General features: G+C 39.2%; 1 protein-coding gene across 11 annotated transcripts in view; it reads left to right on the forward strand.

Moving 5' to 3' along the window:
- The window catches only part of NAXD (NAD(P)HX dehydratase), a 72212-nt gene that overhangs the window by 35886 nt on the left and 13722 nt on the right, over positions 1 to 22604 (forward strand). For 9 of the 11 annotated variants that reach the window (XM_073349808.2, XM_073349792.2, XM_073349783.2 and 6 more), the window contains 4 exons: positions 148 to 256; positions 12980 to 13030; positions 13114 to 13218; positions 13591 to 13711. In XM_073349808.2, coding sequence (XP_073205909.1) covers positions 148 to 256; positions 12980 to 13030; positions 13114 to 13218; positions 13591 to 13711 — 386 coding nt within the window. Of the gene's footprint in view, positions 1 to 147; positions 257 to 12979; positions 13031 to 13113; positions 13219 to 13590; positions 13712 to 16702; positions 16823 to 22604 lie in introns of all 11 variants that reach the window. The other 2 variants (XR_012159579.2, XM_073349769.2) reach the window with 2 other exon arrangements.

Below are 22604 nucleotides of genomic sequence, written 5' to 3' on the forward strand. Positions count from 1 at the left end.
AAACAAAAATCTGTTTATTTCACTAGAGGGCAAAAACCGGCATGATAGCAGTAATGTTTGGCTAACCTCAGATGTACATGGGAGATGCTAGATTTCAGATTTGAGAGTGTTGAAAGTAAATGCTTTGTACTTGTTTTCCCTACGTAGTGACCGTCCTAATGCTGTTCATGAAGTGGAAAAGTGGTTGCCGCGACTGCATTCAGTTGTCATAGGACCTGGTTTAGGTAGAGATGACGTACTACTTGAGAACGCTAAGGTAATATGTACTCTAGTATTTTGCTCTACATCTTTGTTACTGAATTTTATAAACCAAGTTTTCAGTTTTTGTGCAGCTAAACTAATATTTTTCAGTGGGGTTATTGTGTAATAGTCTTAATGGAGCCATTAAAATATAGTTTGAAAGCAACATCTGTAATAGGAGTACTGGCTATAAGTGAATCAAAACTGCCTTCAAATGAAATTTCTATAAACGATTTCTTTTTGTTATGACTGGTAGTAGTCAAGATCTGTTGGTCACTAAATGTGAGTAACTATAATTTAAAGAGAAAAGCTAAAACTAGAAGTTGCCCAGCCTTTGTGGTGAGGGTCATAGATCTTAGGGCTTGTCTAAGTGGCAAGTTGGTGCATGGCAAGCCACAGTGAGAATCTGCAGCATGCTAGACTGTCACACGTTAACTCACTGCGTGGACTCTGCTACCACACATTAACAGTTACAAAGTACACTTTGATGTACTGCCATTTCAAATGGGAGACAAGCTTGTACACTGTAGATTCATCCTCTGGCTTCCTGTTGGCTTGCCATGTAGACAAGCCCTAAGTCATATTTTCACCATCAGAAACTCAGAGTGAGGCTTGAAGCTCATGCATCCAAGTGGTTTATTTTGATCACTTTCATTTTGATAGTAAATCTGTAAAAACAAAGGCCAACATTTTCTAACGCAGGTGTCTAAAGTTAAGCACCTAACTCTATATTTAGGCTCCTATGTTAGAAAATGTTGTCCCCAACCCCTCCCCGCCCCCCCCCTTTTTTTTTTTAACAGATTCATCACCAAAATGGAAATGATCAAAAATAATCACTGAAATGCTTAAGCTTCAACTCACTTTAGGCACCCAGGTTTGAAAACTTTTTGCCAAGAACAATATCAGTAAGCAAATGTGTACCCACGCACTGGAGGAGTTGCTAATAAATAAATATAAACTTCCTTTTCTAATGGAAGCAATATTCTTGCTGGAAAAAAGAGCATTTAAATATTTCTATACAGAGAGGAACAAACTGTTACACAATATTCCAAGATGAAGTCTTGCATTATTGCTGTCCTATGTCAACACACCAAAGTTCATGTTTCAGTCTAATGCCGGAAGCTGTGTGTACAATATAGTAAAATCTGGTGAAGCGAAATGCTGGGCTAATCAGTGACCATAACAAAAAGTTGGATTGCTAGGTTTTTCAGAGATCTTGACATTTCAGCGTGGAATTTACAAAACAGTAGATTCAAGAAACACTTAAACCAGAAGGTTAAAGTATCCTGAATGTGATGGAGAAAGAGAGTGATTTTGGGAACTTCTGCATTGAAACTGTGACTTATCTTCCTTCTGTTCATTTTTAAAAAATTATTTGATGATGTATAGATGCTATATTAGTGAAAAGACTCAGTGTGCTAACAAGTGGGAGGTTCTCTTTATTTATAGAGCTGGTCAAAAATCAGTTTTTATTTCTGTGAAAAACTTTGAACAAAACAGGTTTTCATTAAAAATGTTTACTTTTCTATGAGATGTTTCTGTTTTTCAACAAAAAACTGAAACAAAACAATCGTAATGTTCTGTTTCCATTTGAAATTTTTATTTCATTTCAGATTTTTTAAAAGCAAAACAAAAAGTTTAGAATTTTCAATGAGAAGTCCAAAATTTGGTTGAAATTGAAGGTAAAAAATAATTGTCTAAAAATTTTGACCAGCTGATTTATTTGTTGTTGTTATGTTTTCTCTGTAATGCTTTGTTCCTTATAAAGCAGGCTTGCTTACAAAGAGTTGTGTGGTAACTTATGTTTGTAGCAATCACTTTGTTACCCATCTCTGAAGAGAAAAGAAGCAGGTGTCCTAGGACAACCTGACTGGGAATGACACAGTAAAGGAAAGACAACTGTTCAGCCTGGGAATATTTTGGTCAGAAGGGAGAGAGACCCAAAAGAGGCAACAGCTGGGGAGCTGGAAGCCAAGAGTTGTTGCCTTTGCTGAACTGTTGAGGGGAATACAGGTACAGTTGTCCTGTACTGTGGAAGCTCTTAATTGCGGATTCCAAGCAAGTTCACTGGCAAAGGATTCTTTTTGAATTCAGAGAGAAATTGAGAAGTAGGTCTTGCCTATATTTGTTTCCTGTGCAAAAGAAAACTGTTTGGGGAGTAATTTATATGCAGTTTCTCCAGTTCTGTTAGTTTCAGTGATTGGGTGTTTCTGCTTCTTCTTTTTTTTTTTTTTTTAATTTTCCCCAAATCATCTTAAGATTTTCCTTTTCCTCTGCCAAAGACCACTCTCCTTCCCCCCTTTAAACTACAAGGGTGATGGTAAACTTTTTAATGCATACTGTACATGTTAAAATTAGATCTCTTAACTAGTTTCAGTTTGAATTGTTTAATACGTGAATAGTTCATATACAGAAGGACAAATATTTTCATAAAATGGATGCCTCTGTTACGCAGGATTTTCAGAACCCCAGCAGGGGTAGCTTAACTATTTCACTCCAGCCGGTATCGGGAATAAATCAATGGGAACACAGCAATTCCGTCTGATAAAAGATGAATGCAAGTAAGCGTGCTCTATCTAAAACTGCAGTTCATTAGATTTTAAGCACACTCAGAGATAAGCAATAGTTTCAGAACATCCCAGATATTTACCTAACATCTGGAACGATAGTGAGTAATTAACAGCAGGTTTGCAGTGACTAGTTGCTCACCTGCCGGGGAGAAAAGATGTCGGGGAAAAAATGTCTCAAGTTGACTTCGGAGGACTGCTCCAAATTACACTCTATTATCTAGTCTTTTTATAACACATTGTTACAAAACACATAACCCAGCAGGGAGGTCACTATGAGCTATCATTTCTCCTAACTTTCAATAAACTTTTAATATTAGAGGGGCCCAGACTTAAGGTCTCCTAACCACCACGGTTTTCAGTCTCATTTGTTTACTTTTCTTTCCCTTCCTCCCATTCTGATTAGCAGAAACTGCCAGCTAGTTTTGACTTTGCCTCTAAAAGCCTGCTTTCCAATTAAACCTTAACTATGCAGTGTTCTCTTTTATTAATTAATAGTGGCTGAATGCACATAACGTGGTTGCAGTTGGCTTGATAATATTTTGTGGTACACATCCCTCAAATCCAGGGTAACACATAAGTTGCTGACATGTGTAGAGATTTAGGCTGGGGCTGGAGTCCAGGCTCCAAGACCCTCCTTCCTTGTGGGGATCTCAGAGCCCAGGCTCCAGCCTGAGCATGAATGTCTACATTGCAATTTTTAACCCTGCAGCCCAAGTCCCGTGAGCCTGAGTCAACTGACCAAGGCCAGCTGTGATCTTTTATTGCAGCGTTGACATACCCCTCAATCAAGCTGGGTTCATTCTTTCTGTTGTTTAAATCTTTACCACTATTAAAGGTTCTGCAAGCCAGATCAAGCCCTCAGCACACATAGACTATAGGATCATAGAATATCAGGGTTGGAAGGGACCTCAGGAAGTCATCTAGTCCAATCCCCTGCTCAAAGCAGGACCGATCCCCAGTTAAATCATCCCAGCCAGGGCTTTGTCAAGCCTGACCTTAAAAACTTCTAAGGAAGGAGATTCCACCACCTCCCTAGGTAACGCATTCCAGCGTTTCACCACCCTCCTAGTGAAAAAGTTTTTCCTAATATCCAACCTAAATCTCCCCCACTGCAACTTGAGACCATTACTCCTTGTTCTGTCATCTGCTACCACTGAGAACAGTCTAGAGCCATCCTCTTTGGAACCCCCTTTCAGGTAGTTGAAAGCAGCTATCAAATCCCCCCTCATTCTTCTCTTCCGTAGACTAAACATCCCCAAGGAAAAGGAACAGATCTGTTGATCAAGAGGGTGCCATTTTTACATAGGTTCTTCTCAGAATAGGTGCTTCTGACTCAGAGGGTGTTATAGAAAATTACCTTGTTTTAGATTGAGGTTCAGCAGCAATAAAAATTTCTTGGGAACACTGGTTTAAATATGCAAATCTCATGAGTTTTTCATGAAGATGTGTTTCCGCCCAGAGGGTGTTTGGTATCTTGTGTTCTATTTGTTCCAATGACAGTTACCATATTTTTTTAATAGTAGTAAACATTTTAAATTATTTTGATATTTGATCTTTGGTAGACAGGTTTACATTTTTTAATTCTTGTTTTATTGCCTTTGAATGTTCATTCAAATAAATAAGAGTATTGGAGCATGACAAGTACTGTGTGTCATAGAATCATAGAATATCAGGGTTGGAAGGGACCTCAGGAGGTCATCTAGTCCAATCCCCTGCTCAAAGCAGGACCAATCCTCAATTTTTGCCCCAGATTCCTAAATGGCCCCCTCAAGGATTGAACTCACAACCCTGGGTTTAGCAGGCCCAATGCTCAAACCACTGAGCTATCCCAAAATCATCTGCCGAAACCGAGATCAAACCAGGGACCTTTAGATCTTCAGTCTAATGCTCTCCTAACTGAGCTATTTCAGCTCATTCCCAGCTGAGCTGTTTCAAGCAGCTGGGTGTTTTTGCTTTGACTTGTCAACAGTGAAATAGTTAGTGATGTTGGCATATAAAATAACTTAATAAGGTTCCAAAGTAAGACCCTGTAAGTAGGTGGTGGTCCCATTCTGTTCTGAATGGGGGAGTTAACCTTTAACTGCTACGGTACGTTGTATTCTGTGTAGAGGAGAAGAGAGTCCATTTAGATGTCTTCTGAATATTCCGAGTTACTACTGTGATGAAGATGAGTAGTGTTTGAAGGTGAGATTGGATTTTTGTGGTTCTGTTGGGTACCTTTGCATCAGTCTTCTCCACAGAATATATTGGGGAGGTGTCTACCCTATATCTAATTTTTCAGGTAATAGGCATGAGGTACTGTCAAAATATTGAGGGATCAAAAGATGAGGTTCTGAAACAAACGATGATTAGGTTAGTAGCAGTAAGTCATCATGTTTGAATGGTGATCATCCCAGAGTACTGAAGAAGCTTAAGAATGAAGTGACTGAGATACAAAAATATGCAGTCCATGTAAAACTGGCTCCAATACCAGATTGCAGTAATTGATGGTGTTATATTCTGAAAATGTTAGGGTTGATCCTGGGAATTAAACAAAACACTTACTTTATTTCCAAGTGAACTGATTAAAGCAACCAAATATAATTGTAAATGCACATGATATAAGGACAAAACCAGCATGGCTTCTGTAAAGGAAAATCATGCTGTGCAAATCTACTAGAATTTTGTGTGTTTCAGCAAAATAATGGATAATGGAAAGCATGTCGGTATGTTTCATTTGGACTTTCATAAAGTCTTTGCAGGAAAGCAAAAAGTAGGAATACATAGTCAGTTTTCAATATTCCAAAAGATTAATTCATAGATTATAGAGCCAGAAGGGATCACCATGATCATCCGTTCTGACTTCCTGCATAACACAGGCAATAGACCTTTTCTGAATTAATTCCTGCTTGAACTAGAGCATCTCTTTTAGAAAATTGCAGGGTGGGGGTCCCAAGGCTCCATACTAGAACCACTGTTAAATTTACCTACTCTTGTAGATCATTAGTAGCTATATTTGTATGGTGGTAAAAATTTGTAAATGGTACAAAATTATTTAGATTGCTTGAGATGAGAAGATTGAAGAACTTTGCTGGGTCCTAAAAAAAGGTAAATGAACAGTATGACAGCATATTGAAATTAATCCTTAACAAATTAAAAGTTAAACATGTTGGAAAGACTAATTTGAACTTTTTATAGGCAGCATAGGGTTCTAAATTGACAGTAAGCATTCAAGAAAAGCCTCTGGGTGTTAATGTGGACTGCTCCCTCAAAACATCTGTTTGCTGCACAGCAGCGATCAGACAAAAAACAAGTGTTAGGGTATGCAAAAAATGGGCACTGTGTTCAGTTCTGGTCACGTCAGCAATATCAGAAGTAGATGGGAGTCCAAAGACCATTAGGGAAAATCGTTAAAAGAATGGAAGTGTTAGAGCTATTTAATATGGTGAAGAAATAGATCAATATAAAATAACAAATAGTATAGACAAGTATACCCCCTGTGGGCTTGGGAACCGAATAGTCCCCACTGCTGCTCCTGCATGTCGTAAAAGGCAACTAAAAGGGGACTGCCTGGAGAGGGATGGGCTCCCCCAGGTTAAAAATTTGCCCAAGACACACCATATGATGAGCAAGTCAACCATGTCCATACCGGATTGGTTGCAGCTTGGGTTGTTAATGACCATGCCAACCGTCTCCTGCCAGGGTGAACGCGACAAGTATACTACTGGTGTAATCCCAATAAAGAGGCTCTGTGGAAGAGAACGTTACCATAGCCACATGGAATGTAAGGACATTGAGACAAATAGGGAGGTTGAAAGAACTCACAGATGAAATGGAACAATACCCCTGGCACCTCCTAGGAATCTCTGAGGTCAGACGGAAGAACTTTGGAGAGGCTCTAACAGAGGAAGGCCATGTACTCTATTACAGTGGAGAGGACAAACATATCAACGGTGTAGGATTTCTTCTGCATAAGGATATCAAGAATACAGTATTAGGATGCAACCCAATATCTAGCAAGCTTATTTCCATCAGTCTAAAGGCTGTACCGTTCAATATCACAGTAGTACAAGTCTACGCCCCTACAACAGACTATGACGATGAGCAAATTGAAGATTTTTATAATCAGCTCCAAGATATCATTGATAAGGTACACAAGAAAGATATCTTGATTGTACAGGGAGATTGGAATGCTAAAGTAGGTACTGATGCACACGCAGACTGGCAAAATTATTGTGGCCCTTTCTGTGATGCGGTAACCAATGAGCGAGGATTGAGACTTTTGGAGTTTGCCAGCTATAACAATCTGGTCCGTGTAAATGCATTAGGAGTACATAAAGCATCCAGACGATCAACATGGCATGCACCTGATGGTTTTCATCACAGTCAGATCGATGACGACATTGTGCAAAACTGATTTCGTTCTGGGATCAACAGAGCTAAAACAAGGAGCTTCCCCAGTGCTGATGCTGGAAGTGATCACAACCTCATGCTAAACTTTTTGCTGCAGCTAAGGAAAATAATTAGGCCAAAGTTCAGCAGAATCAAGTTTGACTTAGAGACCAAAGCATTGCGGAGTCATTCCAAGCAATGATTGGTGGAAAATTTGCTCCGTTGCTTGCTCTGGAGGAAGACATAGAAACAGTGACCACTGTAATTCAACACTGTAATGAATGAGACAGCAATGGACATTCTTGGGATACACTGTAAGAAGAAAAAACCTTGGGTCACAAATGAAATACTACAAATGTGTGACATTAGAAGAGAACTCAAGAGAGACGAGAATCGCACTGAGGGAGCTGATAAATACAGAGTGATTGGCAGAAAGATCAAGAAAGGAATGAAGGTGGCCAAGGAGATATGGATAGAAAAACAATGCTCTAAAATTGAAGAATGTATCAATAATAAAAATAGCAAATGAATCTTCCAGATTGTAAAAGATCTGACGAAGGAAAGATGGACCAATGCTAATGCAATTCAAGACAAAGAAGGGAACAGTCTTACAGAAGAAAGACATCATCAACAGGTGAACATAAGAATGGCCTTACTGGGTCAGATCAAATGTCCACCCAGCCCAGTATCCTGTCTGCTGACAGTGGCCAATGCCAGGTGCCCCAGAGGGAGTGAACCTAACTGGTAATGATAAAGTGATCTGTCTCCTGCCATCCATCTCCACCCTCTGACAAACGGAGGCTAGGGACACCAATCCTCACCTATCCTGGCTAATAGCCATTAATGGACTTAATCTGCATGAATTTATCTAGTTCTCTTTTAAACCCTGTTATAGTCCTAGCCTTCTCAACCTCTGCAGGCAAGGAGTTCCACAGGTTGACTGTGTGCTGTGTGAAGAAGAACTTCCTTTTATTTGTTTTAAACCTGCTGCCCATTAATTTCATTTGGTGGCCCCATGTTCTTATATTATGGGAACAAGTAAATAACTTTACTTTTCCTTATTCACTTTCTCCACACCACTCATGATTTTCTATACCTCTATCATATTCCCCCCCTTAGTCTCCTCTTTTCCGAGATGAAAAGTCCTAATCTCGTCAATCTCTCCTCATATGGGACCTATTCCTAACCCCTCATTTTAGTTGCCATTCTCTGAACCTTTTCTACTGCCGGTATATTTTTTTTGAGATGAGAAGACCACATCTGTACGCGGTATTCAAGATGTGGGCGTACCACAGATTTATATAAGGGCAATAAGATATTCTTCATCTTATTCTCTATCCCTTTTTTAATGATTCCTAACATCATGTTTGCTTTTTTGACTGCCGCTGCACGGACGTCTTCAGAGAACTATCCACGATGACTCCAATTTCTCTATCCTGATTAATTGTAGCTAAATTAGCCCCCATCATATTGTATGTATAGTTGCGGTTATTTTTTCCATTGTGCAGTACTTTACATTTATCCACATTAAATTTCTTTTGCCGTTTTGTTGCACAGTCACTTAATTTTGAGAGATCTTTTTGAAGTTCTTCACAGTCTGCTTTGGTCTTTAACTATCTTGAGCAGTTTAGTATAATCTGCAAACTTTGCCACCTCACTGTTTACCCCTTTCTCCAGATCATTTATGAATAAGTCCTAGGACTGACCCTTGGGGAACACCACTAGTTACCCCCTCCATTCTGAAAATTTACCATTTATTCCTACCCTTTGTTCCCTGTCTTTTTAACCAGTTCTCAGTCCATGAAAGGATCTTCCTCCTTATCCCATGACAACTTAATTTAAGTAAGAGCCTTTGGTGAGGGACCTTGTCAAAGGCTTTCTGGAAATCTAAGTACACTATGTCCACTGGATCCTCCTTGTCCACATGTTTGTTGACCCCTCAAAGAACTCTAATAGATTAGTAAGACATTTCCCTTTACAGAAACCATGTAGACTTTGACCCAACCATTTATGTTCTTCTATGTGTCTGATAATTTTATTCTTTTCTATTATTTCAACTAATTTGCCCAGTACTGACGTTAGACTTACCCGTCTGTAATTGCTGGGATCGCCTCTAGAGCCCTTTTTAAATATTGGTGTTACATTAGCTATTTTCCAGTCTTTAGGTACAGAAGCTGATTTAAAGGACAGATTACAAATCACAGTTAATAGTTCTGTAATTCCAATTTTGAGTTCTTTCAAAACTCTTGGGTAAATGCTATCTGGTCCCGGTGACTTGTTACTGTTAAGTTTATCAATTCATTCCAAAACCTAGTCTAATGACACTTCAATCTATGACAATTCCTCAGATTTGCCACCTGCAAAGGACGGCTCAGATTTGGGAATCTCCCTAACTTCCTCAGCTGTGAAGACTGAAGCAAAGAATTCATTTAGTTTCTCCGAAGTGACTTTGTTGTCTTTAAGTGCTCCTTTTGTATCTCGATTGTCCAGATGGACAAATTACTGCTTTGATGTATACAATCACCGGACAAATGGAGATCCTAGTGTCCTGGACAGCCCAGATTTAAGAGGAGGATGACTTTCCAGTACTGCGTGAAGAAGTGGGGACACCTGTGAAATCACTCAAGAATGGAAAGGCTACAGGTATTGACAACATCCCAGCCAAACTGAAGGAATTTGGAGTAGAAATAGTAATAGATGTACTCACCAAGATCTGGCAGACCGATGAGTGGCCCTCCATGTGTTCACAGTCACTAATCATCACTCTGCCAAGGAAAGGCAACCTGCACTTGTGTCAAAATTACCAGACTTTAAGCTTAATTAGCTATGCCAGCAAATTGATGTTGAAAGTCATATTGAACAGATTGAAGCCACAAGCAGAGAATATCATTGCTGAAGAACAGGCTGGCTTTCGTGCTGGAAGAATTACCATGGAACAGATTTTTAATCTTCATGTTCTATGTGCGAAGTACTTACAACATCAGCAGGACATCTACCATGTCTTTGTTGGCTTCAAAAAGGCATTTGACAGAGTATGGCATGAAGCTCTCTGAGCAACCATGAAGAAGTACAGTGTTGGTTTTAAGCTTATTCTTACCATTAAACAACTGTATGCCAAGGCCAGCAGTACAGTTCTTGTCAATGGCACAATAAGAGTGTGGTTTTGTAACACTGTTGGAGTCTGGCAAGGCTGCCTTCTTTCACCCACGCTGTTCAACATCTACTTGGAGCGCAAAATGACTGATGCCCTGGAAGATCACATATGCACAATCAGCCCTGGGGGGCAAACAATCTCAAATCTTCGCTTAGCTGATGACATTGACCGGCCTGACAGGTAACGAAGATGAGCTTGCCAATTTTGTGAAACGATTGGATGAAAGCTCTGCAAAATACGGTATGGAAATCAGTGCAGAGAAAACCAAGCTGATGATAAACGTACATGATGGGATCAGCTCACATATCACTGTCAGTGGACAAGAGCTGGAGACAGCGAAACAGTTCAGGTATTTGGGGGCAGTCATCACTGATGAAGGATCAAAGGCAGAAATTCTGGCAAGAACTGCGCAAGCAACAGTGGGAAAGCTAAAGCCAATTTGGAGGAATAAGAACATCTCTCTGGAATCCAAGCTGAAACTGCTGCACGCACTGGTCATCTCAGTTTTTCTGTATGTGTGCGAGACATGGACCCTTATGGCAAAACTTGAATGGAAAATACAGGTAGAAGAGATGAGATACTTCCGTAAAATCCTGGGCATCTCCTACTTTGATCACGTCACTAATGAAGAGGTCTGCAACATCACCCAACGCTCCAAGTCATATGAAGACCTCCTGACGACCATGAAGAAGTGCAAACTGAAGTGGTACGGCCATGTAACAAGCTCACTGGCCTATCCACGATCATCCTCCAAGGGACAGTACAGGGGAAGAGGAGAAGAAGAGACAGAAGAAGTGATGGATTGACAACATAAGAGTGGACAGGAACGGACTTCGCGGAGACTCGAGCACTGACACACAATCGTCAGGGGTGGAGACAATTGGTTAATGGCTTATCAGTGATGGTGCCCCAACAACCAATGTGGTTATGGGAGTAGTGGTGGTGATGATGATGATAGACAAGACAAATTGGGACACTCTTATTTGCTCTCCTTCATAGTACAAGAACAGAGTATATTTGGTGAATTTAAAACTGATGATAAAATATTTTTTTACACAATACAGTAAAAGCTTTGTTATCCGGCACATTGGGGAAATGGAGGTTGTCAGTTACTAGATTGATTGATTGATTTTGTATTGGGAGATATCCAGCACTTTATTAACCGGCACTTCTGATAACACAGTTTTTACTGTACATAATTAACCTGTGGCGCTCATGGCGGTGTGATATAATCTGAACACAAGCTTAGTAGGGTTAAAAAAAATTATTAGACATTTAGATAACATTCCCTGTTACATTATATGTGGGCAGGGGGGAGATCTAAATCCTCAAGCGTCAGTGCATAAGCCAACGACAAACAACATTCTAAAAGCTTTTATTAATCACTGCTGCCTTTCAGTGATTAATGAGGGGACAGAGAGACAGTTTATTTTTGGACTGGTATGTACTTGTTGCAAGAAACTTTGCAAATAAAAGGTTTCAGAGTAACAGCCGTGTTAGTCTGTATTCGCAAAAAGAAAAGGAGGACTTGTGGCACCTTAGAGACTAACCAATTTATTAGAGCATAAGCTTTCATGAGCTACAGTTCACTTCATCGGATGCATACTGTGGAAAATACAGAAGATGTTTTTATACACACAGACCATGAAAAAATGGGTGATTATCACTACAAAAGGTTTTCTCTCCCTCCACCCCACTCTCCTGCTGGTAATAGCTTATCTAAAGTGATCACTCTCCTTACAACGTGTATGATAACCTGGATTTGTGCTGGAAATGGCCCACCTTGATTATCATACACATTGTAAGGAGAGTGATCACTTTACATAAGCTATTACCAGCAGGAGAGTGTGGTGGGGGGAGACAAAACCTTTTGTAGTGATAAACACCCATTTTTTCATGGTCTGTGTGTATAAAAACATCTTCTGTATTTTCCACAGTATGCATCCGATGAAGTGAGCTGTAGCTCATGAAAGCTTATGCTCAAATAAATTGGTTAGTCTCTAAGGTGCCACAAGTACTCCTTTTCTTTTTGCAAATAAAAGTCCACCCTTCCTGTTTGTTTCTAAACTCATTCTGCTAGTGTAAAATCATTTCATGTCTGTCTTGTCACACAAGGTATGTTATTAACACAGTCGTATTACAGTGTGGTTATGGTCAGAAAAGTGACTAAACTTAACACAGTCTTGCTCGGCAGATATATTTCCTGAACTTATTTAGTCATCATCTTATTCCTTTTCTTTTACTGCATTTTACTTATTAGCATTTTGAAGCCAGTACAGCTATGGGAGTGTGAATTGGATTATTTTCTCATTCACACATCAACACAAATATTATCCTAGTTTCAGTTGCAGGATTCCATTGCTGCTGGTTAAATGTGAACCAGAAAGAGTACAGCTTATCTTTAAGACGTCCTACTAAATTTGCATTGCTAGCAATTAGAAGATATCTCTGTCTGTAAAATGCACAAATTTGATATGGAAGTGTCTTCTCTAACCATGTTTTTAATTTTTTCTTTGAAATGGTGATCTGTGTGACCAGACTCCTTAGGCAGCTTTTTTTAGACTGAAATAAACTGCTGAATTTCATTTAGATCTTTTGGGAGTTAACATAGCAAGCGTCTTAAAATCATTTGCATTTCTTGCAGGGTATTATAGAAAAAGCCAAGGTCAAAGGAATTCCTATTGTCATTGATGCTGTAAGTATTTTTTTTTCATACATTTATTTGTCTGACATTTAAAAAGCTATTAAATAAATTCTTTTTTTAACTGTCTTCTGCAGGATGGATTGTGGCTCATTTCCCAACAACCCTCTCTTATTCAAGGTTACCAGCGAGCCATTCTTACTCCAAACTATATGGAGTTTAGCAGACTTTATGAAGCTATGGTGAGCTGCTGATTAATTTTTTGGTGATACATAAGTATGTGTTTGTTTCATCTTTCAAAAAATATTTGTTGATATTGTATCAAACTTTCATATTGTTCCTTAGCTACGTAAAAAGCATCGTGGGGATAAGTAAATCTGCATGTGATAGTTGTCATGACAACACTGGATCATTGCTTGGCACATCCTTAAAGCAAGCAAAAAAAAGATACTTTTATAACCATTTTCTTTTTCGGCAGCACAAAATGGATGAATGGAAAGAATATAAAAAAGTATAGAAAGACTGAATAACAAATCTTTTTTCATAGGCTTAAATTGTTTGGTTTTGCATTAATGGTAAAATGAATTATTCTGTATGGAATTCTTGTGTTGTAGCTTAGAGATCCTGTGGATAGCAATGATCACCATGGATGTGTGTTACGGCTCAGTCAAGCCATGGGGAATTTGACAATTGTTCAGAAAGGAGAACGAGATCTTATTTCAGATGGAGAAAAAGGTAAGTGAAGTCTTCAGCTGTATGATTTTTTTTTTTAAAGTTGTGGTCCAGCTGTAGCTGATTCATTTGATTCAAGGATTGACTGATACGTTTTTGCACAGCACTTTAGATATCTTTTGAAGCTTGATGCTTAAAAAGTGTGTGTGATTTTTAGTGGCTTTGATGTGCAAGTCCTTTAACTTCCTTGTTCCCGTCTTTAAAATGGGCATAATACTTATCTATGTCACGTGCGTGTTGAGAAGCTTAATTTTTGTGAAGTTCTTTAAAATCCTCAGATGAAAGGAGTGCAGTTATAAGTTCAAAGTATTAACAAACTAGTTCCAGATGTATTTACTCAAGGGAAACTTAGTTGTTTCACTACGTATTGATGTGACTGAGGAATGAAGATGTATTGAATGGCTCCATCAGCTGCTTCGTCACGTGATGTTGCCCATCGTCTTATGTAGATCTGTAAACTCTTTATCAACAACTCTGCAGGCAGTGATATACATCACTCATGTCTATTAGACTTAATGTACATGCCACATACTTTAGACTTAGCAACATTTTTGCTAAATTCTTTGTAGATAACTGTTGCCCCTTTTAAAACTTCTATTTAAAAAAGTTAAATTACTACTTAGCAGTTTTTAAAAAAGGAGTTGTTTGCTTGATGCCAAGTTTTCTAGTAATCAATAGAAAATTAATTCAAACAATGTTGTAATCCCCCTGTGAGACTGTAACCATGTTTTACATAACAAACGAGATAGCTGAGGTCTAACAGGAGCTGATATGAACTATCAATTTCAGACAAGTGTATATGCCGCTTTAACAGTTATTTTATATATACACTGTCGGAAGTCAGAATATCCTGACTTCCAGTGTATGGCTGTCCTGTGTTAGTTGCCAACAGTGTTTTAGAACAATGTAGGATTTTTGCAATATTTGTTTTTCTTCATTGCTTCCTTATTACATACAGGTGTTTTCCTGGATGGTGGAAAGTGGGGGAATAGCTCTCTGTTCTCCTTTTGAAAATTGCCTATGTAGCTCCCCACTCCTTGGATAAGTGCCTCCTCAGAATTTTCTAGAAGATGGGGCCACTCAGCCCCCACCCTCTCTCCTCACACAGGATTCAGAGGCCATAAAAGAGGGAGTGCCCCAACTGTTCTCCAGTGCCTTCTGACCACCAGGTGTGCAGTGAGCTCAGAGCAGGCTTGGTGTCTTTGAGGTTTCCTAATTATTCTCTTCCTCCCTCCCCCGGCCCTTTCTCTGGCTCTATGGAGTACTATTTTTTCATAGTTGTATAGCCATTCATTTTGTTTTTCATTCTAAAAAACAACTTTTTTCAATTGCCAAGCCATTATGTGTGTTGTCTGAGGCCCAGCTGTGTTAGGTTGCTTCCCTTACTTGTTATATTGGTCCCATCAGACCATATATTCAATATCTTCCCTTTCTTGGGTCCTTTTACATCTCGGGCAGCATTGTTGACGTTGCTAAAAAAGCAGTCTTCAGGTCTTGGGCTTAATACAAGGATATGATGTCTGTTACAAACGTCCATGTTTGTTTGTCTTTCGTGTCTGGGAAGAGGTTATAACCAATACAAATATTCAGTTTGCAAAGTGCATCTCCTGTTGACAGAGGTTCTTTAGATTAACCAACTGAGTCTGGGGACTTCTGGCAATGTTAAGAGGCATCTTGATGCCACAGAACTGCTTCTCAAAATTGCATTGAGAGAGGAGACACTGCTTGTTGCTTTTGTGCTGCACCTAAGGACCAATCTCCATACCATGTCTTTCCAAGATCTTTAGTCTTTACTTCTGCTGCTTCATAAAAAAATTACATCAGATGAGACAACACACATGATGATTCCAGTCTGGGGAAAATCCCTATTATCGGATTAGGAAAGTGTGCCTTAGGCACACTTCCATGTTCTGAAAGGTTTTGTACTTTTTAAAGTTGCCATCTTCCAACAATCTTTATCCCTTACCTTTCTCCTTCCAGGAATCTATTGCTTCGGCTTGTGCATTTAGCACACTAATCCTTATTGTTTAAATGCTGCAGTTTCTGGACCTCATCCCTTACCTCTTACACATCTAGTGAAAAAATTTAAAAACTAAATCTGAATATGCTACAGAAAAGGTAAAAGTTGGAATTTTGAAGATAAAGCTTTCAGGCTACTTTGTACTTAGTTGGTACAGAGGAAAGCTTTGAGGATACAGCTGCCTGTAGCAATGAAAACTGTAGATAGCATTAGTTTTTAGCAATGAAAACTGTAGATAGCATTAGTTTTTTATCGATTGTTTACATTGGCTAATTGCATACTTCTGTTCAGATGATTGTAAGGCAAATATAGTCATCACAAGTAGCCTTTTTCTTTGGTATTTGAATCTGAGTGACAGACTAAAGAAGGTCAATCTATTTAGCTTAACATGGAGAAAGTCACAGGATGACTTGATCACAGTCTATAAGTACCTACATGGAAAGAAGATTTCTGATAGTAGGGGCCTTTAATCCAGCAGAAAAAAACATAATGAGGTCCAGTGACTGGAAGCTGAAGATAGACAAATTCAGAATAAAATAAGGCACATTTTTAACAGTAAGGTAGTTAAGCATGGGAATAATTTACCTAGGGACTTCATGGATTCTCAGTCACTCGATTTCTTTTTAAATCAAGATTGGATATTTTTGTAAAATATATGCTAAAGCTCAAACAGAACATACAGGCTTGATGCAGAAGCATTTTGTGCAGTTCTGTGGCCTGTTATTCAGGAGATCAGACTAGATTATCATAATGGTCCCTTTTGATCTGTGAATTGTTTATTCACATACATAGCTCTCTGAGAAACCAGTAATAATTCTCTACTGTTTTTTCTGGAGAGTGAGAGGAGTTGTAATGTTTTTAAAAGTCTCAACTTCAGGTATGCACTGCCAACTGCCCAGTGAACGTAATTGGCAAGGCTTTTAATTAAGTTTTATACACTTTTTTTTCTTTTCTTTTGCAATTCTACATTATAGCCTGGTCTACAGTTGTTGACTTCCTGCTCTACAAAGATGTGCCCCACCATTCTGTTGGTAGGTGATATCAGTACCATCACTGATCAGGGCAGGCGTGAGTACTCAGCATAAGGGGAAAAGGTAAGTCAGCTTTTATTCAATATGGCACAGCTCTCTAAGGTTTTCTTTTTATTATTCTTTGGAGAACTGGGCAATAATAAAGTGTGGTTATACCAGTTTTTGTTCCTAACAAGTTTAAAATTTAGTTAGGTCCTTGAGGTGTCTGTATTTTGACTTTTAAAATGAATTGTTATGTTTTTCTCCAGCCCCATATCAGTTACTGGCTTCTCTCCTCAAAGCATTGCTTGAAAAGAGAGAGTCTCTGACAAGTAGCCACTAGCTTCTTCCCCAAGCCTCCCTCTACTAGTAGGTAGCAGCAGCATGCTACTCTCTCCAGTTCCTCTCCTACTGCCTGGAGATGTGTATAAGAAAGTAGGAAAGCATCAGGTGAAGGGAATGTCTTGCTATTGAACAGAGGTTAAAAAGCCACCTTCTGGCATGAGAGCCAGTCCAGTGCCACTCAGGCCTTGAATTAAAGGTCCCACATCCTCCCCCTACTCCCTTTATGGCTGGATAAGTGGCTATTCAGCTGCTTGTTAGAGTCCCTGTCTTGCTTGGCTGCTTTTGCAATGTTCGAGCATCCAATAGATTCTTCTGCTCTCTTAATCAGACAGAGGACAGGATGTTTGTTCCCTTTCTGCATCCCCAAGCTAGACCTGATTGAGAGATTGCAGTTCCAGTGCACTGGTTCAAGATACATTCTGAGCACAGCCTGTAGTCTCCCTGGCACTGTTCTACACCACCTGCCATCAGAGCAGCTCCTCAGTTCCTGCCTCCATCAAAGAAACAGATGACTGGAAAATTAAAGTGAAATAGACTTTTTTTTAACTTTCAAACAACTGGTATCTTACACTCAAGGACCTAGCTAAATTTTAAGTGTGATTAGGGAATATAACAGTATAAACACCCTTTAAATAAAAGCCAGCTTACCTTTCCCACATCACTAGAGTGATTACTCCAGCCCTAGTCATTAGCATTTATATCGCCGTTCTTTTGCATGCTGGGGCATGTCACCAGGATTCCTTTGTGGACCAACCTGCAAAACAGAAAAGGTTAAAATGTTACTCATTTAGTATTAATAGTTGCCAGGTCAAATAAATGTATTGATTGAGGATTTCATTCAAATTGAAATAACTTTCTTAAAGCTGAATCTTCCATTTAATGAAGCAAAATGGTCCTTGATAGCTATCCGAAGCGGCCAAGTAAGATTTATGTGTGAAAACTGATGTTGTTTGAGAGAAACATTTGGAAGAAATATAATTCTGTTTGGGGCCAGACAGTATGTGAGACCTGCACTTACAGTACCTTTCATCTGAGGATCTCTGATTACTTTAAGAAGGTGGGTAAGAGGCATTATGCGCAGTTTGTAGATGGGGAAACAAGCACAGAGAAAATTAAGTGACTTGCCTGACCTGTTACAGACAGGAATTAGACAAGCATAATCAGGAATAGGTTTCAGAGTAGCAGTCGTGTTAGTCTGTATCTGCAAAAAGAGAAGGAGGACCTGTGGCACCTTGGAAACTAACCAATTTATTTGAGCATCGGCTTTCGTGAGCTGCAGCAGAACTCTGAATTCATGTCTTGGTCTACAGCCTCCTTATACATATTTCACTTTAAATCTTTACACTAGTCATTATCTTTACCAGTGTTACTTATGCATTTGGTCATAGCTAGAACTTGCCCATATCTCACATTTTAAAATATGAATAAATAAAAGTAAAGAAAACTATGAACATGAATATCTAAAATTAACCTAATCATTCTGATTAACATTTAAAAATCAAGCATTGATGGCATAGTATGAATAACCTGAGTTTTGCTGTGTTGAATATTTCCATGCATTTTGATTTTTCCGATTATATCATGCCCTTAACAGCAAGTGCTATAAGTAAGACTGCTCACTTATAACCTCCTGTTTTCACTTAACTTCCTGATTTTTAGGGTGAAATTACCCATGTTTGATATTAGCAAAATGATGAAATTATTTCTGGAACGTTTGAGAACCTTTTTTTCTTTTTTCTAAGCATGGCATCCTCACCGGAGTCTCACTCTGGGTTTTTAGCACCCATTGTGTTACAGTATAGGAACTTCTTCAGTTCAAAACTTTTTGGCAATGGTAGCTGGGCCTGAGGGTTCCTATCTAATGTGCCCTCTTAATATCTGAGCACCTTACAATTTTTAATGTGCTTTAACCTCAGTATATCTTTGTGCGGTAGGGAAATGCCCATTTTATAGATAGGAAATTGAAGCACAAGAGAGACTAAGTGACTTGCCTAGGGTCACATAGGAAGTCTATGGCAGAGCCAGGAAATGAACCAGGTCCACTAGACCAATTGAACCACTGATCGTCTTTGCTCCAAATCATCTCATGTCATATACTCATATAGTTTAAGGCCAGAAGGTGACCATTAAATCACCTAATCTGACTACTGTATCATGCAGGCCTTTACGTTTCACCCAGTTATCCCTGTATTGAACTCAATCACTTGTGTTTGTCTAAAGCCAATCTTCCAAAAGGCATTTAGTCTTGGTAGTTCGTTGCAATGGTTGATCATCCTCGCTGTTAAAATTTTATACCTGACTTCTAAATTGAATTTGTCTGGCTTTGGCTTCCAGCCGTTGGTTCTTGTTATGCCTTTCTCCGCTAAAAATCCCCTTTATACCTGTTATCTCTTTGTGAATGTACTTACACTCTGTAATCAAGTCACCTCTTCATCATCTTTTTGATCAGAAACAGATTGAGTTCTTTGAGTCTCCCACTGTAAGGCATTTCCTCTATCCCTCAAATAATTTTTGTGGTTCTTTTCTGCACCATCTCCAATTTTTCAACAGGTTTCAGAGTAGCAGCCATGTTAGTCTGTATTCGCAAAAAGAAAAGGAGTACTTGTGGCACCTTAGAGACTAACCAATTTATTTGAGCATAAGCTTTTGTGAGCTACAGCATGTATCCGATGAAGTGAGCTGTAGCTCACGAAAGCTTATGCTCAAATAAATTGGTTAGTCTCTAACGTGCCACAAGTACTCCTTTAATTTTTCAACATTGTTTTTAAAATGTGGGCACCAGAACTGGACACAGTGTTCCAGTATCTGTTTCACCAGTGCTACGTACAAAGGTAAAATAATCTCCGTACTTCTATTCACTTCTCCCCTGGGTATAGGTCCAAGGATCGCATTAGCCCACTTTGCCACAGTATTGTGCCGGGAGCTCATGTTTGTTTGTTTGTCCACTGTGGCTCCTTTTCAGAGTGACTGCTTTCCAAGATGCAGTTCCCTGTTCTGTAGGTGTGGCCTGCATTCTTTGTATTTGGCTGTATCAAAATGCATTTTGTTTGACTGGGCCCAGGTTACAGAGAGATACAGATTGCTCCATATGACTACCCTGTCCTCATTATTTACCTTTTTGCCAACCTCTGTCATTCACAGATTTTTATCAGCAGTGGTTTTATATTTCCTTCCAGATTATTGATAAAAATGTTGAATAGCGTTGAGCTTATAGCTAGAGCTCTACTGGAAACACCCTATTCAATGATGATTCTCCATTGACAACTCCTTTTTTAGATTTGTCAGCCCATTTTTTAATCTGTTTAACAAGAGCTCCATTAACGTTGTATAATTCCAGTTTTATAATGAGTGTCTTGATATACTAAGTGAAACACTTCACAAGGAGTCTAAGTTTATTATATCAATGGAGTTACCTTTATCAACCAAATTTACAATCTCTCCAAAGAATTGAATTGGGTTTCTTTGCCAGGACCTATTTTCTATAAAGCAGTGTTGACTGGTATTAATTTGTATTCCTATTGTTTATCAATTGAATCCCATATCAGCTTTTCTGTTATGTTTTCTGGGATTGATGTCAGGCTAACCAACCTGTAGTTACCCAGATCATCGTGCTTGCCATTTTTGAATATTGGCACATTAGCACTCTTCCAGTCTTCTTTCAGTCTTATGCTCAAATAAATTTGTTAGTCTCTCAGGTGTCACAAGTACTCCCAGTATACCGGGATTTATTATAATTAACATCAGCAGGTGAGAGATCTCTTCAGCCAACTCTTTTTTAGGACTCAAGTGCAAGTTATTCAGGCCTGCTGATTTTAATATGTTTATGCCTTGCAGTTCTTGTCTAATATCTTCTGTAATGGTCTGGAAAGTACTTCATCCTTGTATGATACAAGTGCACCATCCTGCTTCTTTCCAAACACAGAACAGAAATATTTATTGAATTCTTTTCTGTGTCATTTAATAACAGTTTTATCACCTCTATCTTGTGATGGACCAGCACCATTGCCACTAGCTGCCACTGCTCCATGCAAGGTATATGGAAGGTCATCCACATGGTCACCCCTGCCCATTTTTACAAAGCTCTGTTGCTTAGATTTGGCCTCTGGGAAAGAGCCATGATCTAAATTCTTAGTACTGCAGAACCTGTTTCCAAGACAAGGTGCCCTACAGTTCCTTTGGGGAAGGTCAAAGAGGTCTCTAACTGAACTGGCCAAATTTTTGGAAAAGCATCACAAAGACATATCGTCTGAGGCTCTGCCAGTCTGTCAGTTTATGCTGCCTGTTGTTGCTTGGAAGTATTTCATTCTTTTTTATTTATTTTAATTTAAAAAGTTCACAGGTCTTAATACTGGTCATCAGCCTTTTTTCCTTTTTGCAATGCGCTTACTGCAGTGTGTCAACCTTTTATCTTGAAACATATCTTGAGTTACTGAGTCTCCAAGACTAAGACTCTTGTGAGGATGATAGTACCTTTTTCCCATTATTTAAATTACATACATGGAATTTTGCTTCTTTGAAGCTTCCTCACTGATTTGTGCCCCATCATCTCTGCTTATGGTGGGGGTGGGGAGTCTGCTTTTGTTTACCCTCTAGGTGGTGTGTACATATGAGGCTTCCAGAAATCTTTTACTTTATAGTTTTCTTTTATAATTGGCTTAGTTTGAAGAGCAGTTGCCTCCTGCACAATTCAGAACTGACTAGAAGGCTAAGGAGCTGTGAGGTAGTGGCAGATGGTGACACACGGCTAATAAGCAGGGCTTGTGCTCAGCTGCCACTCAGATGGCCAAAATAAAAGCTTTGAACAGAGGATTTTCCATCTTGCCTCCTGCCAAGAGTTCAAGACCTTCCAGTGAAAATTCTGTGAGATATTATCTTCAGAATAGCAGAATTAGAGAGATTTTCCCCAAAACTATATACCTTTGTCACACAGCTAATAAAAAAAAAACCCTCTGCCCTTTGAAACTTGAGACACACATGGTACACACTGAGAAACACATCCACAACCTAGTCTTGGCGGGGGTAGAGGAAAGGTGGAGGCAGGAGTGATTGAAAAATTAACTTCCGGGCATGTTGTGGTGGCATCTGCTAGAATGTTGTTAGTGATTAATGAATCCATGCCCTCTTGATGATACCAACAAAGCATAGTTGCTTGGCCTGATGAGCCCAAATGGATTACTGCTGAGACAACTGGCAGGGGAGAGAGGGAGACTCATAGTATATTTCTCTGCCACACCCACCAACAGAGAGTGAGTACAGCCTTAGAGCTGACCTGGAAAGGGTGTGATTGTGATAACTGGATTTTATATGCTATTGTTTAAGGATGTGCAAATAAATTTCCCCAATTTTTCATGTAAATTGCCCCACTTTCTAAATAAAAAGGCTCAGTGATTCCTCTTGCAGAAAATTCAAGTGAGAGTAGCTCAGGTATTTTAGATGAACAATAATGTTCAGGGATCTTGGGGAAGTCAAGGCCAGGACCCAGAGGTAGACTTTGGAGAACTGGAGCAGGGGTTGCTGTCCC

Source organism: Lepidochelys kempii, chromosome 1 (genome assembly GCF_965140285.1).
Source record: "Lepidochelys kempii isolate rLepKem1 chromosome 1, rLepKem1.hap1, whole genome shotgun sequence".
Taxonomy (NCBI): Eukaryota; Metazoa; Chordata; order Testudines; family Cheloniidae; genus Lepidochelys; species Lepidochelys kempii.